At 46.5% G+C, this 23935-nt stretch overlaps 2 protein-coding genes across 4 annotated transcripts in view; both read right to left on the bottom strand.

The window, feature by feature from the left end:
• LOC142893029 (ras-specific guanine nucleotide-releasing factor 2) overlaps positions 1–13175 on the bottom strand; it is a 34680-nt gene extending 21505 nt beyond the window's left edge. For both annotated transcript variants that reach the window (XM_076033251.1, XM_076033252.1), the window contains exons 1-3: positions 12485–13175; positions 2817–2923; positions 1391–1538 (exon numbers count right to left, since the gene is read on the bottom strand). In XM_076033251.1, the coding sequence (XP_075889366.1) occupies positions 1391–1538; positions 2817–2923; positions 12485–12760 (531 nt within the window). In that variant the 5' untranslated portion in view covers positions 12761–13175. The remainder of the gene's footprint in view (positions 1–1390; positions 1539–2816; positions 2924–12484) is intronic.
• A 948-nt stretch (positions 13176–14123) lies between these two features.
• msh3 (mutS homolog 3 (E. coli)) overlaps positions 14124–23935 on the bottom strand; it is a 35551-nt gene continuing 25739 nt past the window's right edge. For both annotated transcript variants that reach the window (XM_076033249.1, XM_076033250.1), the window contains exons 22-24: positions 17256–17391; positions 16523–16691; positions 14124–14541 (exon numbers count right to left, since the gene is read on the bottom strand). In XM_076033249.1, coding sequence (XP_075889364.1) covers positions 14460–14541; positions 16523–16691; positions 17256–17391 — 387 coding nt within the window. In that variant the 3' untranslated portion in view covers positions 14124–14459. The remainder of the gene's footprint in view (positions 14542–16522; positions 16692–17255; positions 17392–23935) is intronic.

Here is a 23935-nt window from a genome sequence, read left to right as displayed (position 1 = left end):
GTCCCTGGTCCCTGTGTTCCCTGTGTTGGCATGTTTTATTCAACGTATTCAGTATTGCGTCGATCATCTTGTTGACGTGCGTTTTGTTTTGATGGAGAAACCGATTTATTATGGATGTGACGGATGAAGAACAACACCTGCAGTATGTGTGCAGTTAGAATTACGAAAGAAAAGCAAGAACAAACTGAGCTTTAAGTGCAAACTGTCGACATTCGCTCACTTTTCTTGATTTCAAGCTGCGAACCACAGAACTTCACATGTTTCACTGTTTCATTCAATATACAGTAAAGATTCCGATAAAATGTATGTTTGTCCAAAAAAAAATCGCTGGACACATTAGTAGCAAGCCAATATGATACTATACGATACAATACTTACAACAGAAGAGAGAAAGAAAGAAAGATGAAGGAAAGAAAGAAAGAAAGAAAGAAAGAAAGAAAGAAAGAAAGAAAAACATTGCTTTATTGTTTCGAAAAGAAGAACGTGTTCTGTTCAATCAACTTGGCAAGGTGAACTGATGTGCTAGCCGTCGATGCCTCCCTGGCACTGCTCTTCCTCCATACCAGCCCAGGAAGGATCAGAGGTAAATGATCTCATCTCCATAAACCGATAATTACCTGATACTGTTTGTCTGTGTGTGACGGAGAATTCTAATTAGCTTCCGTTAGCAGCTGGACGCGGGGGGTCAGCCGTGATTTGTGCGAGTGAGTGAGCGAGAGAGAGAGAGAGAGAGAGAGAAAGAGCGAGCAGCAACGTGTTGCATTCAATGAGGCTGCGAGTGAGGCGGCTTCATCAGGACGTTGATGGGCTGTTTGTATCGAGCGGCGGTCTTGTCCACCTTCACACGCCACTAAGCAGGCGAGTGAGCGAGTGAGTGAGTGAGTGAGTGAGTGAGTGAGCGAGCACCCTGCACACCCACTCCTTCACTGCCATAAACACCAACTAAGAGGACACACACCTCGTATATTCCGCTGGAGCATGAAGAGGAAAGGAAAGCGGCAGATACCATTTAAGGAAATGACCTGCAGGGTTAAATAGGCAATAAAACTATGTGAGACAACACATTTGGCCCGCTGAATGCGATTGGAATGAGCAAAAATGTTCATAGAGGCCCTCAAAACAAGGTGGTGTTTCACCACAGGGGGGGTGATTGCCTTGCACGAGAGGCTCTGTCTCATATTGAGGAGACGCTGCTTTCCACGATGCCCTTAATGCAATATTTTAAATGGATATGGCTTAAAAAAAAAAAAAAAAAGAAATCTTGGGACGCAGCGTCATTTGTAACACTTCCAAATATTCTTAAAGATTTATGACCAAAAGCTGTGTGTGTGTGTGTGTGTGTGTGCGCGTGTGTGCGTGCGTGCGTGCATGTAGATGTGCACGCTGGTACCTCTGACTTGAGCCTCTCGATCTCCGTGTCCTGGTCCTCCAACTGGGTGCGCAGCTGATTGGCCGCCACCTTCTCGGTCTCCACGATCTGCACCAGGTGGATGTACTTTTGCATCAGCACCTCTCGCTCGATGATGATGTCAGAGTAACTGAAAAAAACCCAACCCAAAAACCAGTTCAAAGAGAAAATATGAAGGAGGTGTTGTGATGGCGAGAGAGAGAGAGAGATGACGAAGGAAAAGGCAGATTTTTTTCGGCACTGAGCTAAACTGTGCGTTTCAGGCGGAGTTTTAAACGATTCACCCTGTGTGAAGCTTCACAACATTGGAAAACCCGTCGCCTAAAGCAGCTTCTCACTGTGCACAACCGGATCCTTCCGCCAACGTCGGAGCACATCAGCGACTTTCCTGCACTTCAGTCTTTTGTGGTCGGAGAATCAAACACAGCCATAGTTTGGAAACACATTAAGCTGTCAAAATACACGCAATTCCTCTAAGGAGGGAAAGAGACGGGGCTTGGTGAAGTGATCAGTGAAGCTGTCAGCCAACCAGCACTGTCGCAGGGCAGCTTCGAGCGAGGCGCTCCCTCATGATGGTAATTGTTTTAGAGCACCACTTAATGTGGGCCCACTGGTTTCATCGCTCTAATTGGCTCAGATTGGTGAGCTGATATGGCACAATAAGTCATAACACCCGTCCACTCTGGGCTCTTTAAATGGCTGAGCCACAATGTGATCTGGACCAAGTCCAACGAGCAGCTGTGACAAACTGCAAGAAAAGCTGGTGAAGAGGAATGCAGTTAAAGATGTACTGAGCGGTTGTGTTGTGTGTGTTTAGTCTTTTGTAACTTCTCACAGTCTAACCTGCGGAAGACGTCCACCCTCTAGGTGGCAGTACCTGCTCCCTGGTACCAGGTACTGCACGTGAGGTAGAGGAGAGAAATGCCCAGGAAGTAAAACGTCGCAGTCTAAGGTGCCAATGTTTCTGTGCTCGGCTGTGCATGAAAGAAATTCAGAGGGAAGCGTAACAAAAAAGAAGATCGTGTATCCGAGCTGATGGCCCCTCACGGGAGCCACCGCAGACACTAAAAGTGTGTTGAGAGAAGCTGAAAAAACTAAAACATTTTACCATGACGTCCAGGGACTTTCAGTCTGCCTCGGTCTGATGATTCCGCCTGAAGCAAAACGACCCAAACCAAGTTGAGTTGAGTTGAGGTCGAGGCGAGTAGCGCGATAATCATTTTTGAATAATTCAGTTTATTGGTCTCCTTGGGGAAACATTCTCGGAATTTGACCCAGGAGCAGTCAGGGCTTTGGAGGCCTTGCTCAAGGGCACTCGGACTCGGACTCAGTGCTTTGACTTTAACCCGGGGATTCTCCACACAAGTGTCCGTACTTTGACTACGCGGTGCCGCGTGCAGGTGCGTACCTGGCCTGCTGGATGGCCTCCACCCATTCGTCGCACTCGCTCTCCTCCTCGGTGCGCAGCTCCAGGGGCTTCTGTCCATCGTGGCCGAACACGATGAGGAAGTAGTGCTGTGGAGACACGGGAGGAAGATGTTGCTTTGTTGTCCTGGCACCGTGGTGATCGCTGGTCTCAGCTAATCAAACACATGGCGCCGGCATACGGAAACACTTCCTCCCGCTGCATTTGCTCTTCACGCTCGTTTCTCGCCCGGATCCCTCCCCGTATTGTGTCGCACTGTGTCTACACACAGCAGGCCGAGCTAAACACACACAAACACACACACACACACACACACACACACACACACACACACACACACACACACACACACACACACACACACATAAAGTAGTTTCATAGTGTTTAAAAGCTCACTAAAGCAGCCTCTTAGCTGGAAGCTCTCTGTCTCTGACTTCCCGTCTGTCTGCCCTATTATACTCAATTTTCTTTCTCTCAGTAGTCCACTTACACACACAAGCACACGCACCTACAGTAGATCTCACCCCACACACCAGGCATTATGCGGAGTGATAGAGCCTTTTATTCAAATGGCTCTGTCCCGGGGCACTGGGTTAGCACAAGAGCTGCTATTATTAGTTAAGACTGACTTTTCTCTGTCCACCGCCTCCTCTTCCTCACCGGCAAACCGGCCTCTCTCTCCTCCCTCCCTCCTCCCTCCATCCCGACTCGCTCTCTTTTTACACTTCACCTACCATCCCACTCCACCTCCTCCTCCTCCGCCAGCATCCTCACTCCTCTTGTTCTTATAGCCCACTCCTCCTCCTCCTCCTCCTCCTCCTCTTCTTCATCCTCCACATCCCTTCATACTCTCATCTCTTTGTTCGTCTCCCTTAGTCAGGATTCAGTGAACCAAACCGAGTCCCAGAGGAGAGACGTTTAGCCTGAAGGAGCCTGGACACGGCCGTGGCACCGCCACTGGTTCTGGGCTGAGGGACCAAAGTCACCAAGGTTATTGGAACACGCGCACACACACACACACACACACTTGTGAAGAACCTCCATCTCCGCCCGCCCGTCCTTGCTTTTTATGTGTCTGTCATCTCGATTCACTGGCCAGCGAGATATTATTATGTGAACAATAATCTGCCTTCTAACAGTCTCTGACAGGCAGAGAGGGAGATTGAGACGGGGAGAGGGAGCCGTTACATAATATTCCTTAGCTGAGCGCGTATCGCTAAATTGTGTCACCGCCGCCTAACAAGATAATATTTCCATGGAAACGCAGCGTCTGATGCGTCCGCTCCGCGCGCCGCACTTCCACCTTCTGCCTTCCGCAGCAGCGTTTGTACATGGAACGCTCTCACCGGCGCCTCCTGTAATTTTAGACGTGCGAAGGAGGGAGCGGCACGTAGGAAGCAAATCAATTTTTGATAGTGCGGATTTCAGGGATCCGGCCAGATAATCTGCCTGTAATCTCCAGAACGTGCGTGTCGCTCACGTCTCTGGGTTTAACGGAGCACATTACATATTACTGATCAGAAATGAAGCGGGGCCAAAGGATTTACAGCGTCAGCAACCGCAATTAAGTGAAGTGGAATAATCCAAATGCTCAAAGTTTGAGACGTTGAAAACATTGAAAATGAAAACACTGCAGTTATTCACAATCCTTTCACCTTGATGTAAACGAACGCATGAATGAATTTGATGTTAAACTCATTGAACTTTGTTGTAGGATCATGTTCCGCTTTTGCTTGGCATATCAAATCACCACATTCTTGGAAACTGTTTTTTTTTTTCACCACCCCACTATAAGTAACTGGCAAAGTTGTGCAGTGGTTAGTGCAGCCAAAAATCAACACATTTAGACAGTCAGTCAGTGTGCGCAAAGTATTGACTTAGCTTTTCGTGATTTTCTACCTATCAGAGGATGACAATAGGATCTTCCACCACAGCAACAGCCAACTTGCCAACACCAGCTCAGGGGTCTCGTGGTAGATCCCCAGCCGGGTGATACCAAAGACTGTAAAAAATGATACCCACTGCCTCCCAGCTTGGCACTCAGTATTTGGGGTTGGAATTGGGGGGAGCAGGAGCAGATCACAGAGGAGTGGAACAGATGAGAGTAGCATGAGACAACTCATCAGACATACACAGCTGTCTCACCCTTTTACACGTCGTCCATCCAGGCAATAGGTTTTGTCAGAACAGTTTTCGAACACGTTGAACTTCTCTGTAAAGAAGCTCCACAGAGATGTTTCTTTCCATGCCCTCTTTGCACTGATCAAGACGTATCTTCTGGTGGAGGAGCAGAGAGACCCACCTGGCATAGAGACAAACCCAGCTAACTGTCTAGCCGTCTATCTAGTCTGTCACTAGACTAACAGCATGTTTGCATATGAGCAGGCAGCTGGAGTTTTCATTTCCTAATTCAAGTGATAGCAATCAGCTGAAACTGTGCAGTCTGGGAACCTGCTGCAGGAGGCAAACGAGACCTCTAGAAGTCAACAAGGTCTGAGGGCTGTCACACGCCACCAAAAAAACCCATCGTGTTGAAATACCTGCTGAACGCCGCTGCTGCTTTTACACGCATCATGTGTTTGGCTCCTGCCGGGTATCACGTCTGTTTAACGCATCTGTGACCCACTCTGCCCCGAGGCTATCATTAAGGTTTAATGGTGCCGCGTCCTTAAAAGAGGCTTTCGCGTCACTCCGGACTTCATGGCAGTAAGGAAACACAGCGGAGCCGCTCGCACCATGTCCTCATTAGCTGGAGAAGAGGCCTCAGAAGAGTGCAGCGCGCTACTGGAGACGAGTGGCTTGCTAACCCTCCTTCAAAAAAAAAAAATCGCCCCAAATGTAGCCCACATCCCTCCAGGCCTTCACTGTCCTGTAAGAAATTCCATTCAAACAAATAAAGAGCGAGGGGAAAGGCGAGAGTGGAGGGAGACGGGAGGGCGTCTCGTGCAGCTTCACACGTCGGGGCGTAACGGCGTGCAATTTACCCGCTCGACATCTCCGCTAGTCTCAGGAATAACAGCCAGCACAGGAAAAAAAAAATAAAATGAGGAAATGAAAAGCGACGAAACGACACACTGAAGGGTGCGTCATTTCGTGTACCAAAGGAGACGTTTGGACGGTGGACAAGTGGCTGCGAGTTTTACGATTCTTCAGCTGGCAAATCTTCCGCAGAAGCGAAGAGGAGTTCTCTGTTTCTGACTGATGGGACGATGCAGGGAGGTTAAAATCTGCCAGCGTCAGGATGATAACTTTGCAAAAGCAATACGTTACAGTTACAAGAGACCCATCTTGTAACTGTAATGCTAGTGTAACTATTTCAATTGCTTAATGAAACTAAATACATTTGATCACATTTTGATTGCCTTTCTAAAATTTGAATAAATGTTCTCAACTATTAGGACGTGACAGTGTTTGACAGCAGTGCTCAAAATTCCATCAGTCGGTGATACATGGTCAAAATTATGACCAATACTATTTATTTATTTAAAAAAAAAAAAAAAAGTAAAACATGTTTCCAACTATCAAGAGAACTATTCACTTTTCTGCACTTATTTGTGATAAATGATGAATCACCCTGCGCACTGAACAGTTTACTGCCAAGCCTTTGAGGAACATCACACTCAGGCCACCAGTTGGAAATCTATCGATCTCGTTCTAACGTTCTGCATCCTGAGGGAGGAAGGAGGTGGCGTTCTCCAGCGCACTGGGCTTCTCCTCAAGCTGACGTGCACTGCAGCGGGGAACCAGGGACCACTCAGCCATCGCCAGTCCCACTGGGTGATAATTACCGGCACAGAGAAATAGACCTGGTGTGTGTGTGTGTGTGTGTGTGTGTGTGTGTATGAGAGAGAGAGAGAGAGAACGAGAAAGAGAGAGACTACATGCACAGACGGCGTTCATAAACTGCACCTCCTCAACGGGCTTACAGGGAAGTTTATGCTCTGTGTATATTTACCACAGAGCTATTGGAGAAAAGCTCTTTGGGCTCAACTAGGAGACGCTTTAGTGGTGCTCAGCGAGCATTGTGGGCCATATGTGGCCCATTAAGCTTTTTAATTGGCCCGTCGAACGTGAAGAAATTATATTAATAGTAAGTAAGTAAGTCAGAAAATAGCAGGATCTCATCATTTTTTCCCCAGTGTTTTAAGAGTCATTCCAATAAAGAGCCAAATACTGCGGGGCTTCAAGGACACATGCTTTGTGGTAACTTTTCTTTTGTTCATTTTCAAAAGACATTAAAGCACGTTTTCTGCACATCCCATGATATATTTCTCCCTCCTATGAGGTGGCTCACCAAAACACCAAAACACCCCAACCACCTGCTCCTGCTTTGGCCCATTGTGGTTCCACCAGTCAAAAGGTTTGCCCACGCCCGGTTGTCAAACCACCTGTTCCTGGCAGGGCACACCTTTCAAGGTTTCCCATTCATTCAAGGACCCAGGTACCTGGTTCAAAGTATCACTAATGTGCTAGGTGAGTGAGAACACAACAGCGGACTGCGTCTTTACACATGACCGTGAGTCAACAGCATCTGTCTTCATTATTATTATTATTCATTACCCCGGGGGGTGGGGGGGGTAAACGTGAATCCTGGAGCCGAGCTGGTGAGCTGAGTTTGACGCAAAGACCGGTTGCCGTGCAACTTCGCATTGACGTGATCACAACACTGAGTCCCACTGAGTAACCAAACTGTTTTGCTGGAATGACGAGATAAGAACCTGATTGAATTTCCTTTTGCGGCTTTTGATGAGTTTGTCTGGCAGCATCTGGTAAAGAGGACTGATTTCGAAATTGCAGTGAACAGTTGAGAACATCTGGTCAACATTTAGAAAAGCAATCAAAACGTAATCAAATGTAATGAGTTATGTTACTTTGATAAAGTCATTGAAGCAGTTGCACTGCTATTATATTTTCAAAAGGGTAACTGTAACCCAGCCTTGCTTGGCTCCTGCTACTGTGGCCTCACAGCAGGGAGGTCACGTCGGGTCAACTCAGCTCTAAACTGTCTGTCGGTCAATGGGCGCGACGCCGACTCGAAGACCACCGGGATGCGCTGCAGCCCTCCCACTTGACTGACTGGAGTGTCAGCAGTGATGGAAAATAGACATTTCTACTCGACCATGGCCCGACTGGCCATCACGGTCCGCTTCAGATGTACCTGACCGCTCGATATTGCAACTCCACTGCTGATTTTTCACTCACGGAAAACACAACAAGTCAGTAGCGGCTGTGTGCTAGCAGCCTTATTGCAGCGCGGGCTAGATTGGAGTGTTGCCGCCGTATACTCCCTCAGAAGGACGGAACAAGCTTCTAAACAGCCTCTAAATCTCTTTAGCTCCATTCCTGAGGATTGCTGGCGCGCAAAACAGCAACAGAGGCACTTTCCAACCGCCTGACAATCATATTACCTGACACCGCGGTTAATTCGCAGCTCCTCCTAGGGCGGCTTTACATGCGCTTGTCTCCGAGCCGCGACTCTCGCGTCGGCCCCGCTGAGGAGCCGTCGCCCCCCCCCCCCTTCTCCCCCAGGGCACAAACCAATAACGCACCCTCGCTTCATAAAGAGGACTTGTGTGACACAAGGTAGCGCGGAGCGTTTCACCACCATCTCTGCAGTGCAGTGTTGATTCTGAGAGTGAAGGACAACTGTGCAAAGTGCGACGCCAGGATGTCAGGAGCAGAGAAAAACAGGTTTGTGTTTGCTCCACTCTGTGCAGGGCGCGAGTGGTGCATTTCGCCGTTACGTCCAGCTGGGATTCAATGAGAGGAATAGAACCGGTAATGACGTCACCTTTTTCAAACACGCCACCAGTGTTTTAAGAGTCATTTCAATAAATAGCCAAATACCATGGGGCCTTAAAGGACAGGAGATTTTGTTTTAACTTTGCTTTTGTTCATTTTCAATCGACATTGAAGCGCCTGCTTTCTACTTATCCCATGATATGTTTTTTCCTCCAATGAGGCGGCTCACCAAAACACTCCATCCATCTGCTCCTGCTGCTCCCCCCTGTCAAACTTTAGAACCCATTGTGGCCCACCAGTCAGAAAGTTTGCCCAGCCCTGATCTAGTCAGAGGCCAGTGCAGCAGCAAAATGACAATAGCACATTAGCGACTCAGCTAACTCAGCTAACATTGCTTGTATAGCGGTTGATATCCATGCTCTTTTTGACCAATTAGTCATCACTCTGACATGGTACGGATGTTTAAGGCCACGTAGAGGTAACAGAGATGACAATGAAGGGCAGGAGGAGCCTGGTTAGTGGGGATGTCGTTGCTCGGACAACTTCGACGCGACACTTTACAAGCCCCAAATGTCTGGGGACGACGCTGAGCACGTTTCACGTGGCTCAAAACGCTGCTTCCTCCTGATGACTGGGTCGGCCCTGAACTCAGACTTCCAGGGTCTAATGGAACGCTCCGTTACTCTCACTGTCTAAAAAAAGTTTGGGGTGTTTCCAACTTCTCTTTTTTTTGGGGGTTTTTTTTTGCAACCCCTCTATGATAACACTTGAGGAAGCTCCCGGCTCTTTATTTGGAAAGGTTATAATTACTCCTTTGTTTCTACTTTGGAGGTTGCCAGGGTAGATTTTTCCCTTTGTTAGAACTTTCCAAGCCAGGTTCTGCTGATGGTGTGCAGGCTCAAGTGCCCTGATTTTCGAAATGGTGTAGTATCCTTTCTAAATCTGATCTATCAGATCTTTAATGAAAAGTTAATGAAAAAAAAACAAAAACAAATGTAAGAATTAATAAAGAATGACATAAATAAACCCTCCTCTTGCACTGGGGGTGTCATCCTGAAAGAAGTATGCCGGTGGAAAGACTAATCAGACTTAATGATGTCCATAATGAGTGTAACATTTGGCAGAGAGCTGAGAGGAAAACATGAAGCAGCCTGCAGACGAAGCGTATCAGACAGCAGAATTATGAGGATTGTTTCCTTGTTGCAGACAATTAAGCAACAAAAATCATGAGCTCTGTGAGGGCTATTCAGCGAGAGAGCTTTCTAATGGGAAATAATTAGACACACATAGTGCACACATTAAAATGGACCAAATGGTCGACGCATGCACTTAAACTCTGACTTTTACATTAAAAGCAGTAGCAGCAGCAGCAACAACAACAAAAAAAAAATCAATCTCTCATTCCCTCTGATGGGAATTGTGGCATTTTGTGTGTTTTGCGTGTGCACGACAGGTCGATCCGTCTCCTTGTGACGTCGCTGGTTTTAAATTTTGCAAGCATGAAACTAAAACACATATATTATGCATGCAATATGGGGCCTGGTGGATTTTTTTTTTTTCTTTCTTTCACGGGTCTGGGAATGTGGACAGGAGAAGCTGGAACCCCAACCCTGAGATTTGACCTGACTGCGTTCATTTTGACGCGTCCTCAAAGTGGCACGGCTCCAGCAGTTTCTCTTTTTCTTTTTTCTTTTGTACTGTCGATCTGTAGTGGATGAGTAAAAGAACAGTCAGGCTCTCCCCCTCGACCCCCCTCCTCATTATGTTTCCCTTCCAGGACCTTTCTCTAGAAGACCCCTCCTATCCCCTGCAGCACGATTGATCTGTGGAATCCGAGCTCTCACACGCCATTAAATAACTTCCTCAGACTGTACAGCCGCGTATTTACACAGCGGGGTTTGATTGCCTCCTGTGTTTTGTTTGTTTTTTTGTTTGTTTTTTTGGCCGATAATACAAAAAGCCTTTCAAGAGAACAACGCCATTCCATTGAATTCAACTTCAGCCCGATTTGACATGTGTGCTGATGTGGAAAGGCACGACTCTGTGTGTAACATGCGATCTCCCCTGGTTCACGGCCTCTGATGAATCGCGTCTTTCTCTCTCTCTGGGATCAATAATCAACCCACAGCCTGTTGATCTGTGTGTGTGTGTGTGTGTGTGTATGTGCCTGTGTGTACGGGGGGAGGGAGGTAGAACTCTGTATTGTCTCCACAGTCACTGTGGAAACCATCCAGACCGCCGTCGACGCTCCTCCAATTATTCAAATGCTCTGCGTCTGCGAACAGGCAATGAGCGAGTAACGTTTGTGTGGTTGCACCGCCGCTCTCTGGCGCTGCAGGCTGCCGACGGACTCAACCGCAGCAGCAGCACGCAGCAGCAGCAGCAGCAGCAGCAGCGAGAGCAAAGTGGCGCAAACACAGGAAGGCCCACTGATGCTTCGGCCCATCAAGACACAGAGACACAGGACGAGATTTAAAAAGCCAGAATCTCTGAACTGCAGAGGACCAGAAAGTCTTTGGTGACTTGGTTTGAGCCACTCGCTGGTGTTTCAGATTGAAAATAACCCGGATTAAACATCAAATAGAGGACGGAGGGGAGGCAAAACGCATTAAGCCCATCGTGGCTGCGTGAAAAGAAGGAATAAAACCAAAGACATTGTAAGTGCTGTGTTCAGGAGCACAAGAAAGGAGGAGTTTTTCCACTACCACTTGGCATTTACATACATGTACATATTAAAAAAAAAAGACTCAGGAGCTGCTTTGCAACCAAATGCATGCGTGTTTTTGGTTTTCTTTTCTCAATGAAACGCATGTGAAAACGGGACTCCAAATGTTTCCTAGCAACAAGATCGACGGAACTGTTGGCGCAACAGCGCCGAGGCAACTTGGAGCAGCGGCTCGACGCCAGCGGCGCCTGCGTTCCGCCGTAGGAGAAGAACCTTTTTCAGCCCTGCAGCAGCGACCTCCACGTCGCATCTCCGTGTTGCACAGTTACACAAACACGCCACATGGGGTTGTACGTCAGGGTTAAAAAAAAAAAAGAAAAGAAAAGAAAAGAAAACATAGAGGATGCCCACTTTCTGAATTCCTGAGATTAGAAAAGAATGAATATGAGCAAAAATTCTGTTAACACAAATTGAGGCAATCTAAGACAAGAGATCTGACAGACGGAGAGACGATTTACTGGACAAATATTGAGCAATTGAAAAAAAAAAAAAAAAACTTCAGGCAAAGAGTTAAAGGCTCCTGTTGTCAAACCTGTTGCTGCATTGCCCCAGTTACACCCCACTGCATGCAATGAAAGCATTTATATTTAAATGATAAATAAAATGACACTACATTCAAAGACAAGTTAACTATGTGTAACTAGAAAGCAAATTAATGACGGTATGATGTATGTCCACATCAACCACGTCAATCAATAAAGACAATATTTTGTATTGCTGCATGAATAATGCGTGTTTTCAGTTGGTTTTGACTGGTAACAAAAACAGACATGCTGTTGAGGACGCTCTCCCTTCAGCATGCACGAGTCTTCTGGGGCCAGTTGCCTGCCTGCGCAGTGAGGACGCACTCCTGGCACTGCAGGGGTTTGTTGAAACTGCAGAGCCTGCTGCTGCTGCTGCTGCTGCATCACCAGCCACCTGCTCTGCCACTTTTCATGCCTGCGATTAAACAGCCATCCATCTAAACCACTGAGGAAAACAGCCACAAACATCCCAAAACCAGACAGAGTCGAAGTGTTGAAGTTGCCCATCAATCAAGCGCTACCACCGCTGCACCTGTGTGACCGCAGCAGTGACGTCACAGGGCTGAACTCTGGGGAACTCTCTGGGAACTTACTTTTCATCCTCACAGCAGCAGCATGACGACGCTCGCTCCCCCCCCTCCCCTTCGTCCCCATCTCACCTGCTTCTCCAGCGCCTCCTTCCCCGTGGCGGAGATCTTGGGCGCCGGCGCGCGCTCGCAGGTGCACCCTTCCAACAGGTAAATCCCGGCTGGCCGCGCGCTCTGCTCATTTTCGAAGTAGAAGAGCACGTTCTGGTAGAGGGCGAAGAACTTGTCGTGCCAGCGGCTGTTCTCCGCCGTCTTCTTGCTCAGGTAGCCGCGCTTGGTGCCCTCCTTGCGCGCCACCACAGAGAGAAACAGCGCGTGGCCCTCGTTGTAGCGCACGCTCTTCTGCATATTTTTTTCTCTCGAGCCTCTCACCGCAGGCCCATGGTCGCCGGCGCTCCCGTTAAACTTTTGTTCTTTCTCCCCACCACCGCTACCACGAGTGAGAGACGCGCGGTTCAGCAGTGCCGCTGCGCGCTGAAAAGTTGCCCGGCTGATGGCGGGCGCGCTCCCGCGGAGGAACTCATGGTCCGGATCGCCGAATCACTCCTACAATAAAATCCATTCTTTCAAAACAAAAAACAAAAGACAAACAAAAAAAAACTTGAAAAAAATAAATAAAAATAAAATAAAAATAGAGCGCACCTACGGATTCAGTAAGCGAGCACGGAGATGCGCGCGAGAGGTGCGTGGCTCCCAGAGATGAGAGCCGCGTGGAGTGACAGAAGCGCAGACCTGATCGAGTGTCATCGGCTTTGACCGTGGAGGACGCTCTCGCTCTCTCTCTTTCTCTGATACACACACGCCCACAAGGTCTCTCCCTCCCTCCTCCCTCTCTCTCTAGCGCTGAGGCTGGAGTTGGCGCAATTAAAGGCGGAGCGTGCGTGAGCGAGTTGTGCTCCGTCTTCTCATCTGCATTATTAATGAGGTTGCATCAAAGAGCGCGCACTTTACATGTTAGGATGCAGCCTAAAAAAACCCGAATAAATAAAATGAGAAACTAGATTAGGTCAGTGTGCCTTTGCTGACAGCCTCACAAACAGGCGCGTCCTTCAACACCATCACTTGCCTTGGAGCCGCAGTCAGGATGTGGGAGGAGCCAGCGGGGCTCCCCGCCCGCCTCACCTGTTGCTGCTGCTGCTGTTTACATTCGACTTTGAAAAACTCTCGTGTTCGCTATTCTACGTCTTTCCTTGCTACGGTCCAAAGTGTGCATAAATATATATATATATATATATATATATATATATATATATATATATATATATATATATACATATATATACATATATATATATATATATATATATATATATATATATATATATATGTATATGTATATGTATATATATATATATATATATATATATGTATATATATATATATATATATATATATGTATATGTATATATATATATATATATATATATATATATATATACACATATATACATATATATATATATATATATATATATATATGTATATATATATATATGTATATGTATATGTACATATGTATATATATATATATATATATATATATATATATATATATATATATATATATATATATATATATATATATATATATGTACTTGAATAAGCAGTGGAGGATCATAAGTTACTTTAGCAAGTTGTATATACGTAAGCCAGAAGTATTACCTAAGAACACCCCAATAAACAAATGAACAAAAATCACACTACAAATGTAGAATCTTTGAAATACTGTATTTAATCTGTGGAGTAACTCCTCCTGAGGACAGTCAGCACCAAGTCTAACAGGTTGGCATTGCTTCACACACCAACTAACATCAGTCAAGTCCGCTGAGGAACAAGTCCTGTGTGCACTTACAGCTTAACAGTACAGTACATGATGATGGAGAAAACCTGATCTCACTAAAAACTCCACTATGAGACACCTTTTTTTTTTTTATTATTATTATTCCTTTTTGCAAATGTCCTGAATTGATGGCAGCTTTGGGGGTCTGGAGCTTTGTTACACAGACGAGCCGCTGCTCGCTCACGCCACCTGCGAGCGTTGCTGGGTCTAACAGTCGGACTGCAGCCACTCCAGGAGGGCGGATCGGTCCGAGACCCTCCACACATCTTCCAGCCGCCTCTTATTGGCCCTGCAGAGGGGAGACGAAAGGGAAGGCTTAAGGTGACAAAATGCAGAGGAAAAGGAACTATTGCGTAGTGACGCCCACACGGGGCCTCGACGCACTGTCCCCTCACTCGCACACATACACACCACTGTGCAAGGACACAATAAAATCCCTGCCCTGAATCTCCGGCCGACGACTCAACTCCTCTGTGTGCGATTATTGTGTACTCAGTGTGGCTTCGCTCCAACAAAGGACAAACATTTCATATAGGGAGGATTACATTGATAGAGAAGCGTGGCTCTGTGTGTGTGTGTGTGTGTGTGTGTGTGTGTGTGTAAGTAAGCGCTCGGTGACAGATATTTCATATGGTGGAGGATTACTCAGGAAGAGGCCAAGCAGCACTCGACTCCCAGCAGGCTGTCTGTTACACCGCCAGGAGACGTTGAGCACAAATTTACAGAGACGGAGGACTTGAGAGAAAAAGGGCAACGTGCCGGCAGTCTGACAGTGAGAGGCGAACAATTTGCCACGTTTTTTCTTCTTCTTTTTTTCTCCCACGTCCAACTCTGTCGAGGGTGCCTGGCACTGGGTCACCCCACTAGGAAAAACAAGAGAAAGTGACTAATTTGGTGTTTAAACATCGATTTTCTTCCGCCGGCTGCCTGGATGTGCGTTTCTAGACATTTGGGGGAAGCAGAACGAAGGCTGGAGAAGGTGCATCGTGGCAAAAGCTAGCGTTGTAGTCAAGACCGCCGCGCCAACCGAGACCAAGACATTGCCAAGACGAGGGCAAGACAAGATCGAGACGAGACCAGGGCTGTATGTATCAGAGAAGAATCACAACAAAACAGAATAAATGACCGGTAGTTTGTTTCTTCATAAATGGAAAACAGCTGTTTTGAAGCATTTTCCAAAAAACAACTTTGATTCATAAAATTAAATAATAATAATTAGGAATAATTTAACTGAACGTGTCAAAATAAACAAAGCCCAACACTAAAAATACACTCACCTCACTCATGGTGGTTGTGAAAGACCTCAAAGTTCTGCATGGCTCTAGGGTTAAACAAAATCTTTCTTTTTTTTTATCTGTCATTGCAGTGTTGGCTGAGTCTCGACCGGCCTTGATTAAAAATCCCGAGTCCTCCCAGACCGAGACCGAGACCCTTAAAAATCGGTCTTGAAACCAAGACCAATCTCGAGTACTCTTACACTCGCAAAAGCTGGAACTGAAACGGTAAATGCTAATAAATATTAAATGGAACTAAAAATACATTGTGAGGCAACATTGAAATATGGAAATCCGGATTTAAAAAAAAGGGCTGTGTAAAGACAACAGAAAAGTATTTTCCGTCGGCAAAAGCCGCTTATACAATTTAAACATAGACATTAAAATAAAAGCGTTGAAAAGGACGTCCAATAGAGCTCCCACAGATTTATAACGGCAAACGATTCCCGTCATGAACCCGCCAGACGTGGAGAATTCAGGTCGTCGGGCCCTGAGCCGTGCCGCTAATCTGCACCCACTCTCGTTTTTTCCACCGTTTACGTTCTCCGCCGCAATGGCACGACTTTCTAATCGAGTTCACTTGAGGGGATCCAGTTTCAATAAACACACAGTTTCAGTGCAAGCGGAGCTGCTCCGTGTTCAAACGTCTTCATGGACCAGGTCCGGCTTTTATCTGTCAAACTCCATTAGTGCTTCAACTCATCGTGGAAAAAACAAAGAGAAAGAAATTTCGAAAAACAAGTGCAACATTTTAGGGCAGGGGCGGGCAAACTTTTTGACCGGTGGGCCACAATGGGTTCTAAGATTTGACAGAGGGGGTCGGAGCAGGAGCAGATGGATGGAGTGTTTTGGTGACCCACCTCATAGAAGAGTAAAATATATTATGGGATCAGCAGTTTTTTGTATTTCGTGTGCTTTTGAGAAACGCCTTAAAAAGGGGAAGAAGACAGAAGCAGTAGAAAAAAAAGGTTCATCCCGCAGACGATTCACACTCACCTCCTGGCATCGACCGTGCGCTCCAGCTCACGGGACTTGCGCGCGGCCGCGTGCAGGATTGAATCGGGGATGTCGGCCAACCGGGCCACGTTGAGGCCGTAGCTCCGCCCCGCCGCCCCTTCAGTCAGCTGGTACAGGAAGGTGATGAACTCTGGCCGAACCTCCTCGTCTGAGAACAAGTGAAACAGTCGGATCTTAAAAGGCCGTCAAAGTTCTCGTGGTAAAATATTAAATGAAAGAGATGATGATGTGCACACACACTCAGAGGTTTGGGGTCATTGACCCATTTCTCCATTGAGCTCCATTAGAATGTTCCCATACTTGTTAAGCACATCTTGACTTAATTTTGTGCACTCATAATGATCACAGACAAATGGGAATGCGGAAATGAGTGAGTGACTCCAAACGTCACCGTCTTGTACAGGTCAACTCACTAACTAATTTTGATTGATTAATATTTAAATCGGGGGTAGGACATTGATACATTTTTATGAACTTCATCCTCCACCCTTTTGAACATGGAGTGGTAACTAATGTTGTTTGAGACTTGTCTTTTCACATTTGTTTTTGGTTTTTCTTGCCTGAGCATGCTTACATATTTTATTTATTGTATGTTTTTCTTTAAACCTGCTCAAATAAATAAATTAAATTAAATCAAATGAAAAAGAGTTAAACAAAGGACTAGATTGCTAAAAAAACAAAACAAAAAAAAACCCAAAACAAAACGTTGTACCGTCTGCGTCAGCAGGGGCGGCGTCGGGTTCATTGAGCAGGAAAGCCATGTGGTGGTTGGACACATGTCGAGGGTAGAGCCGCTCCAGCTCGCACAGCGGAGGGTAATGGGTGACGAACAGGGTCAGGGCTTTGACCTGCGGGGAGGAAAGCGGAGAGGTGTCGGCACCCAGGGAGAAAACACTGCGTGCTGGAGCTCAGCGGCTCCAACCACCTGTTGCATCAGGAAACGTGTTCACCTCAGGTTCACCCCTGACGCTGCCGACCAGGGCCGCTGAGGTTCGTCACTGAGGGCAGCTCACTGTCAACTGTGTGAACTGTGACTACGTTTATATGCAGAGGTAAATTGAGTTACTCTCAGAATTCGGTTTTCTTGTCTAATCGGACTTCTCTCCTTGTCCCAGTTTACATGCAACTGAGAAAATCAAATTATTGACGGGAACGTGTCCTCCTCCCCAACACCAGGGGGCGATGTCAGTCTTCTCAGCGTGTTAACTTCCGGTTAACCTCTTTCGTCGCACAATAACAAAACAACTGGAGCGCGATACAACACCTTGTCCTGGTCTTCAATTTAGCGAGTTTCCTCAGCGGACAGCTGCAGATGTGCTTCGCTACTGTCAGCTGATTGGTCAGAAATGTAAAAACGGACACAACTGTGAGCTACCGAGACTCACAGCTAGCACGGCGTTCTTCGGGTATGAGTAAATGATGGCAGCATCCATGTAACAGTTTGATTTGAGCTGAGTGAAATGTGTGAAATGTTGCCGGTGCTGTGACAAAAAGACTTTCTGTGAGTGTGTGTTTCCCGCTCGGTGAAAAGTTAGCACAGGCTGTGCGGTTGTGTCACCGGCAGGGACCCTGCGCCCGACAACTCCTGTGTGTTTCGTCGACAAAAAGAACAGCCGCCGCCGAGGGGGTAGCGCGGTGGCTGTCAGAAGAGAAGAAAAAAAAAAAACAAAAAAAAAAACGATCTTCTGATCACAAAGAGAGCCGAGCAGCGGCAACGCCTCCACCACACGGCCACTTTGCACCCCAGGACTTTACGGGTCTGTTGAAAGATTTGGAAGATGTTCGGAAAAGGTGCGAACCAGTACAGCAAAAATATTCTGTGGTGATCAAAAAAATGTCATGGTGTTCAGAAGGAATGCAATGACACCACGGTTTCTGAAAAGCTAATTGTTCACACGCACGCACGCACGCACGCACACAACCGCGCAGAACCCATTTGAATTCCAAAATCTCGCCCATCCATCTTTCTAAGCTCCAATCTAAAGTGTTTTCAGATTTTCAAATACAACTTATATTGTGATGAAGTAACTCCTGCAGACGCCAGAGAGACGACGTCTTCTTCGGGTTTTTCACAAACTCTGCGTAAACGGCAGCTCACACTGCACTGCATCACGTGTTTATATGTTGCACCCACCATCAAAGTGGCTTGTTCAGTGAAAAAAAAATCTAGTTGCTCCCCTTTGAAGGAGCGTGACGGAAGCCTCGGCAGATCACCTTGTCAGTCAGGGGAACCCGTCAGCGCGTTGTGATGGCAGGAGGAGTTTGACTTTATCTGAGACACCGCTTTGGTGGATTTACAGGGTCAAAGACGGAAGATCCAACACACGTACCCCACTTTAGACCCCGTGTGACAAGAATAGCAGCTGAAAGAAATCTTGCTCTTCTTTGCGGTCCCTTGAGATTTCCCTCTGTTTTCCTGCCTTCCGCAGCAAATCGCGGCTCGCGGCTGATTCAGACTAAGCGAAGCAAGAGCCCTTCACCTCATCCTGCTGTTTTTTAATCTCTCGTCAAGCTCGGGAGCCACCCCAAGGCTACGTGATTGAACTCTGGCATTAAGGTTAAGCACATTAAAATTGCAACAACAAGAAAAAAGAAAAGCTGCCGCCTCAATGCCGCTCCCTCCGTGGGCCTCACCGTCTCCCGCGCCGAGAGGCTCCGAGGACGGCTGCTGAGAGCTCTTCGTCAAAACAAATGCACCTCCCTTTCTTGACAACTTGCACAGAGCCATCGTGACCGTAGGAGGAGGGGATTGCTGCATTTACGTAAAACACAGTGGGAAGTAGGAAACTGGAAACACAGGGGCGCAAATTTAAACAGTACTAAATCGGTTCCGAGGATGAAAAACATCAGCAGCAAATAATGGTCGGGCTCTGAGAACAGGCACCGGGTCTTACATCACCGCTGCAGGGTCGGTCGGTCGGTCGGTTTAACCGCTTTGGCTTAAGAAAGGTCACACGTCAGTACGGATGCTTCTCACCAAAAGGAGACAGGCCGGGTTGAACTCCCACACAAGCTCCAAAACAAAGACGCACACAGACACCGACCCGAGCGACCCCGCGCAAACTCCGCGCACAGACGTCTCAGAGCTCGACCAGCTACTTCAGTCCGCCGCCGTCCTGCACACACAAAATAGCTGCTAATGGTAGCTCATTAGCGCAACACAGCGGGCTGCCCTGGACCAGACCGGACAAACCAATCAAACATGTCCAGAAACAATCAGAGTGAAAAAGTCAAGAGAGGAGGGAAAAAAGCTGCAGGTTTTGGACTTTTGCTCTTTCTTTTCTTTACACAGATATAATTGACCAATGACTGCAAATAATCACCTGCCAATTGACTGCTTGGCATTACTGACACTAATTTGTAAGGAACTGCAGGTGACGACTCTGGGTTGTGTGTGTGTGTGTGTGTGTGTGTGTGTGTGTGTGTGTGTGTGTGTGTGTGTGTGTGTGTGTGTGTGTGTTTGTGTGCAAGGGTGGGGTATCCACACTACAGCATCTCAAGTCATATCTTTGTCAATTGATTTACAGCATCTTCTTCCAACAATGTATTAATATACACTACCAGTCAAAGGTTTGGAATGTTTTTTTGGTTTTTTTTGCCTTTTCTTTACTATTTTCTACATTGTAGAAATACTGAAGACATCAAATACACGAGCAAGATGTGTGGAACTACGTAGCAAAGAAAACATTTTTAAATGGCTAAACATGTTTTAAGGTGGGTGATGAAGATGGGTGGATATGTTTAAAAAGTCTACAATATGAAACGTGTCTCAGTTAATTCACTTTTTTTTTTGTTTACTACACAATTCCAAATGGTAATAGTCGTCATAAAAAGATCATGAAAGAAAAACCATGAAATGAGAGGGTGTGTCCTAGCTTTTGACTGGTAGTGTCTGTATGTATGTATTTAATATGTATCGTGTACTGTATTTCTGACTTGATGAAGCAGAAATCTAATGTAACACTAACCCTAATCATAGGAGAGTAGGAACAGGCTGATAAAGGTTTATTAATAATGTCTACATTGGTAAAGATTTGCTGTCCAATAATTTAAATGAATGATGGCCGGCCGACTGTGAAGAGGTCCCCTTGAAAACATTTAATAAATCCAAAAAACTACAGCTACAAATAGAAATAATAAAAATCAGTCATGTTGTCATTTCAGGTATCTACTTATTGCCACCCCAATGTGAGTCATTAATGAAACATACAGTATGTAAGTAACATTTCTGGCTCCACCGCTGGCAACCTCCTCTACATCGATCTACACCAGCTGTTTTCTGACTCCCTGAACTTATGCATTGCAAATATGAACGCCTACAATTTGCATGAGGCAGTATGGTGGTGGTAGTCGTCACCATCTTTTGCACAAGATCACTCCGAGATCTGCTTTAAATAATCTTTACTGAAATTATTCAAGCTGCAACATCCACCTTGACAAGGAAAAAAAAAAAATCCACATTCGATATGGCCGTGACTTCCGTGACTGTCTGACACATTTCTGGTCCAGGAAGGCCATTATCCCGAGTCGTGGGAGGTTTTTTCCTCTATTATACGATCAGTGAAAAAAAATTAATAAAAAATTTAAATTAGGATTTGAACATCTGGTCCGTACACTACAGGAAACCGAGCTGCTCGGGTGCAGCGGAGCGCAGGAAAGTCTTGGCCGGAGCTTTTGTGCATCAGTGTGAACACATCAGACCCATTTACGCCCACGTGGGGCAGCACGTTCTGGTGAAAATCTACCCATTAGCCTGCAGCCACAAGACTCTTTTTGCAGTTGTTTTTTTCACTTTCTGCGCCGAGAGCCGGAGGAGTGTAGCCGGGGTCTGGCCGCTAACAGCGGGCCGAATAGGAAAAAGCAGCGCCGTCACCAGCGAGACTGAGTCACGTCGCGTAGTGGAGAGCTAATGGCCGGACCTGCTGTCGGCGCCGATTAAAGTGAGCCACGAGTGAGTCCGCCGCTGAGTAACGGCTCGAGAATAGGACGGGAAGGGGCGGAACGACGCAGCCAGGAATAAACCAGACCGATGCAGCGAGCGAGCGGTGAACCAGGCAACTTCTTGTTTCAGCGACTCTCCCTCCCTCCCGCAACGCTCTGCCTGTGTCAAGGATTCTATCTATTGAGCGAGGCGCCGTTATGAAAGCCATCTGCATTCTTAACCACCTCCCAGGTGAGAGTCGGGGACGGCGGAAGGAAAAGAAAAGAGGTGCGTTGCCATGGCGACCCGATCCAAGCGGGAGCCCAGCGACTTTTTGACGCGACCGGTCGGGGGATGGGGGCGGGGGAGGGGAGCAGACGTGGTGGCGGCGGGAGGAAGAGGAGCTGAGCGCCGAAGACCCAGCAGCTGGACCCCCAGTCTCCCTCCGCCGGAGCGCACAACTTCTTTTTGTCTGTCTTTCTTTCAATAGCGGCGCTTCTCAGCCCAATCAATGCGTGTTACACAACAGGTGGTTGGAGAGCTTCCTCCCGTGGAAGCGCGACTCACAACGCTTTCACGCTCTGCTTTTACAGCAGGATTACGCAACTCCGAGGTTCCGTCCAGCGATTGATGGGGAACTGGCACGACAATGACAATTTCCATTACTTTATCAAAGCAATGTAACTAATTACATTTTCATTACTTTCCTAACTTTTGAATAAATGTTCTCAACTCCAGCAGTACTCAAAGTAACTCACTACATTTCATTCCATTGAGATTACTTTTCTAAATTTGTTTACTACAATTCGAAATTGCTCAGACTGTCATGCTCCAGAGAGAGACAACTCAACTGGCACGCAAGTGGTGGGGGGGCGCCGTAATTCCAAACTTGACAGGAGTGCCAATCAGAAGCATCAGAATAGTATCAAACTTTGCTCTGCGGAGGGAAACAGATAAGGACGGTGCTTGTGCCAAGTCAGTGCACGAGAAAACCGTGCAAAGCAACAAAATTAGAATTACTAAACACAAAGCCCAGCCTTTTTTGTTGTAAAAAATTGGTTTAGACGTAATTAGCATTGTAATCATGAATAAATTCACAAGTGACTCTAACTTCATTACACATTTTTCCCCAAATAAATCCCTGCTAACAATTATCTTTATTTTGTAATTAATATGTGTAACGGGATAACATCTAACTCGTTACTCCACAACACTGGGCTGGAAGAAGAAGCAGGAAGTACAGCGTTCAGGTGAAACTCCATCACAAACTCTGTCAAAGTGAGATGAAAGAAGAAGCCGCGTACTAATTCATCCCTCTAGCTGAGGTTGGAGCTGATTGGAGCTCTTGGCGTGCTTAAACTCGATCACCAGCCAAGCCAAGTAGCTCAGATTAAATAACTCTATGCTCCCCTTCAGGTCATCGTTGGTGCACTGGCTGATTTCACAAATCATCGTGCTCCATTGAGGCTTGGAGGAAGCCAATAAAACATGCACAAATCCAATAATAAAAAAAAGAAAAACCATGTTCTGAGCCTTTCAATCAATTTGCACCACTAACCTACAGCACTAAACCAAGACAATTGTAATGACGAGGTGGTGAAACCAGAGTATGATGCGTTTTTGTTTGTTTTTTTTCAAAGGCGGCTGATAATGTTTGAAATATGGATGTTGATTTTAAAGCAAATTCTAATTCGAGTAATTATCGTCTTCTTATACTCCTCGGCGATGGGATATGATGATGCAGAAACATGTACAACACATAGCGACGTGAGAGTGAAGATCAACTTTAACCTTTGTACAGTTCTAATTTATGAGTGTTGCATGAATCATGAAGTGTGACTCAAACAGCTCGCAGTCACCCTGATCTCAGACCTCCGACTCCAGCAATTTTCCGTGTTCCATTAGAGAGCAAGTAAGATATGTGACAAAGTGGAGGGGCTTCCTCGCAGGTGCTCTGAGACGCTGCTCTCGCAGGGGGACAGCCGACACACTCTGAATGCGAAAACACCAAGACTGGTCAAATAGTCATGCAGGAGAAAAAAAGAGAAGCCTGTTCGTACTGTCGTATTGATCTACTTGCTCAATGCCAACACAGATGTATATGAAACGACGCAGCGTCTCTGAAGGGTAGTAACAAGCAATATAGGAGCTCCGAACCTCGGCGAAGCCCGGCTCACCTCATGCCTAGTGGGGCTAAAACCGGACCGTCGGTGCAGGAACAGCTGGTAAGGGCTGCTCACGGTGACAGGCAGAGCAAGAGACGATTCAGTCATACAATACAAAGTCATGAATTATGCTACAGTATCACTGCGATTTCCGCACTCTTGCATTACCAGTTATGAAAACCTTGCTGCCATTGCACAGTAGCACATGGCGCCAATGTGTTTTAATACTCTGGAAATGCAGCGCAGGAACAAAGAGTAAAATGTACTTGCACTTACATATAATATCTATTTGTGTTTAATTGTTAG

Source organism: Nelusetta ayraudi, unplaced genomic scaffold (genome assembly GCF_046127955.1).
Source record: "Nelusetta ayraudi isolate G7.1 ecotype Tasmania unplaced genomic scaffold, CSIRO-AGI_Nayr_v1 ptg000041l, whole genome shotgun sequence".
Lineage (NCBI taxonomy): Eukaryota > Metazoa > Chordata > Actinopteri > Tetraodontiformes > Monacanthidae > Nelusetta > Nelusetta ayraudi.
This window is presented reverse-complemented; position numbering and strand designations above follow the sequence as displayed.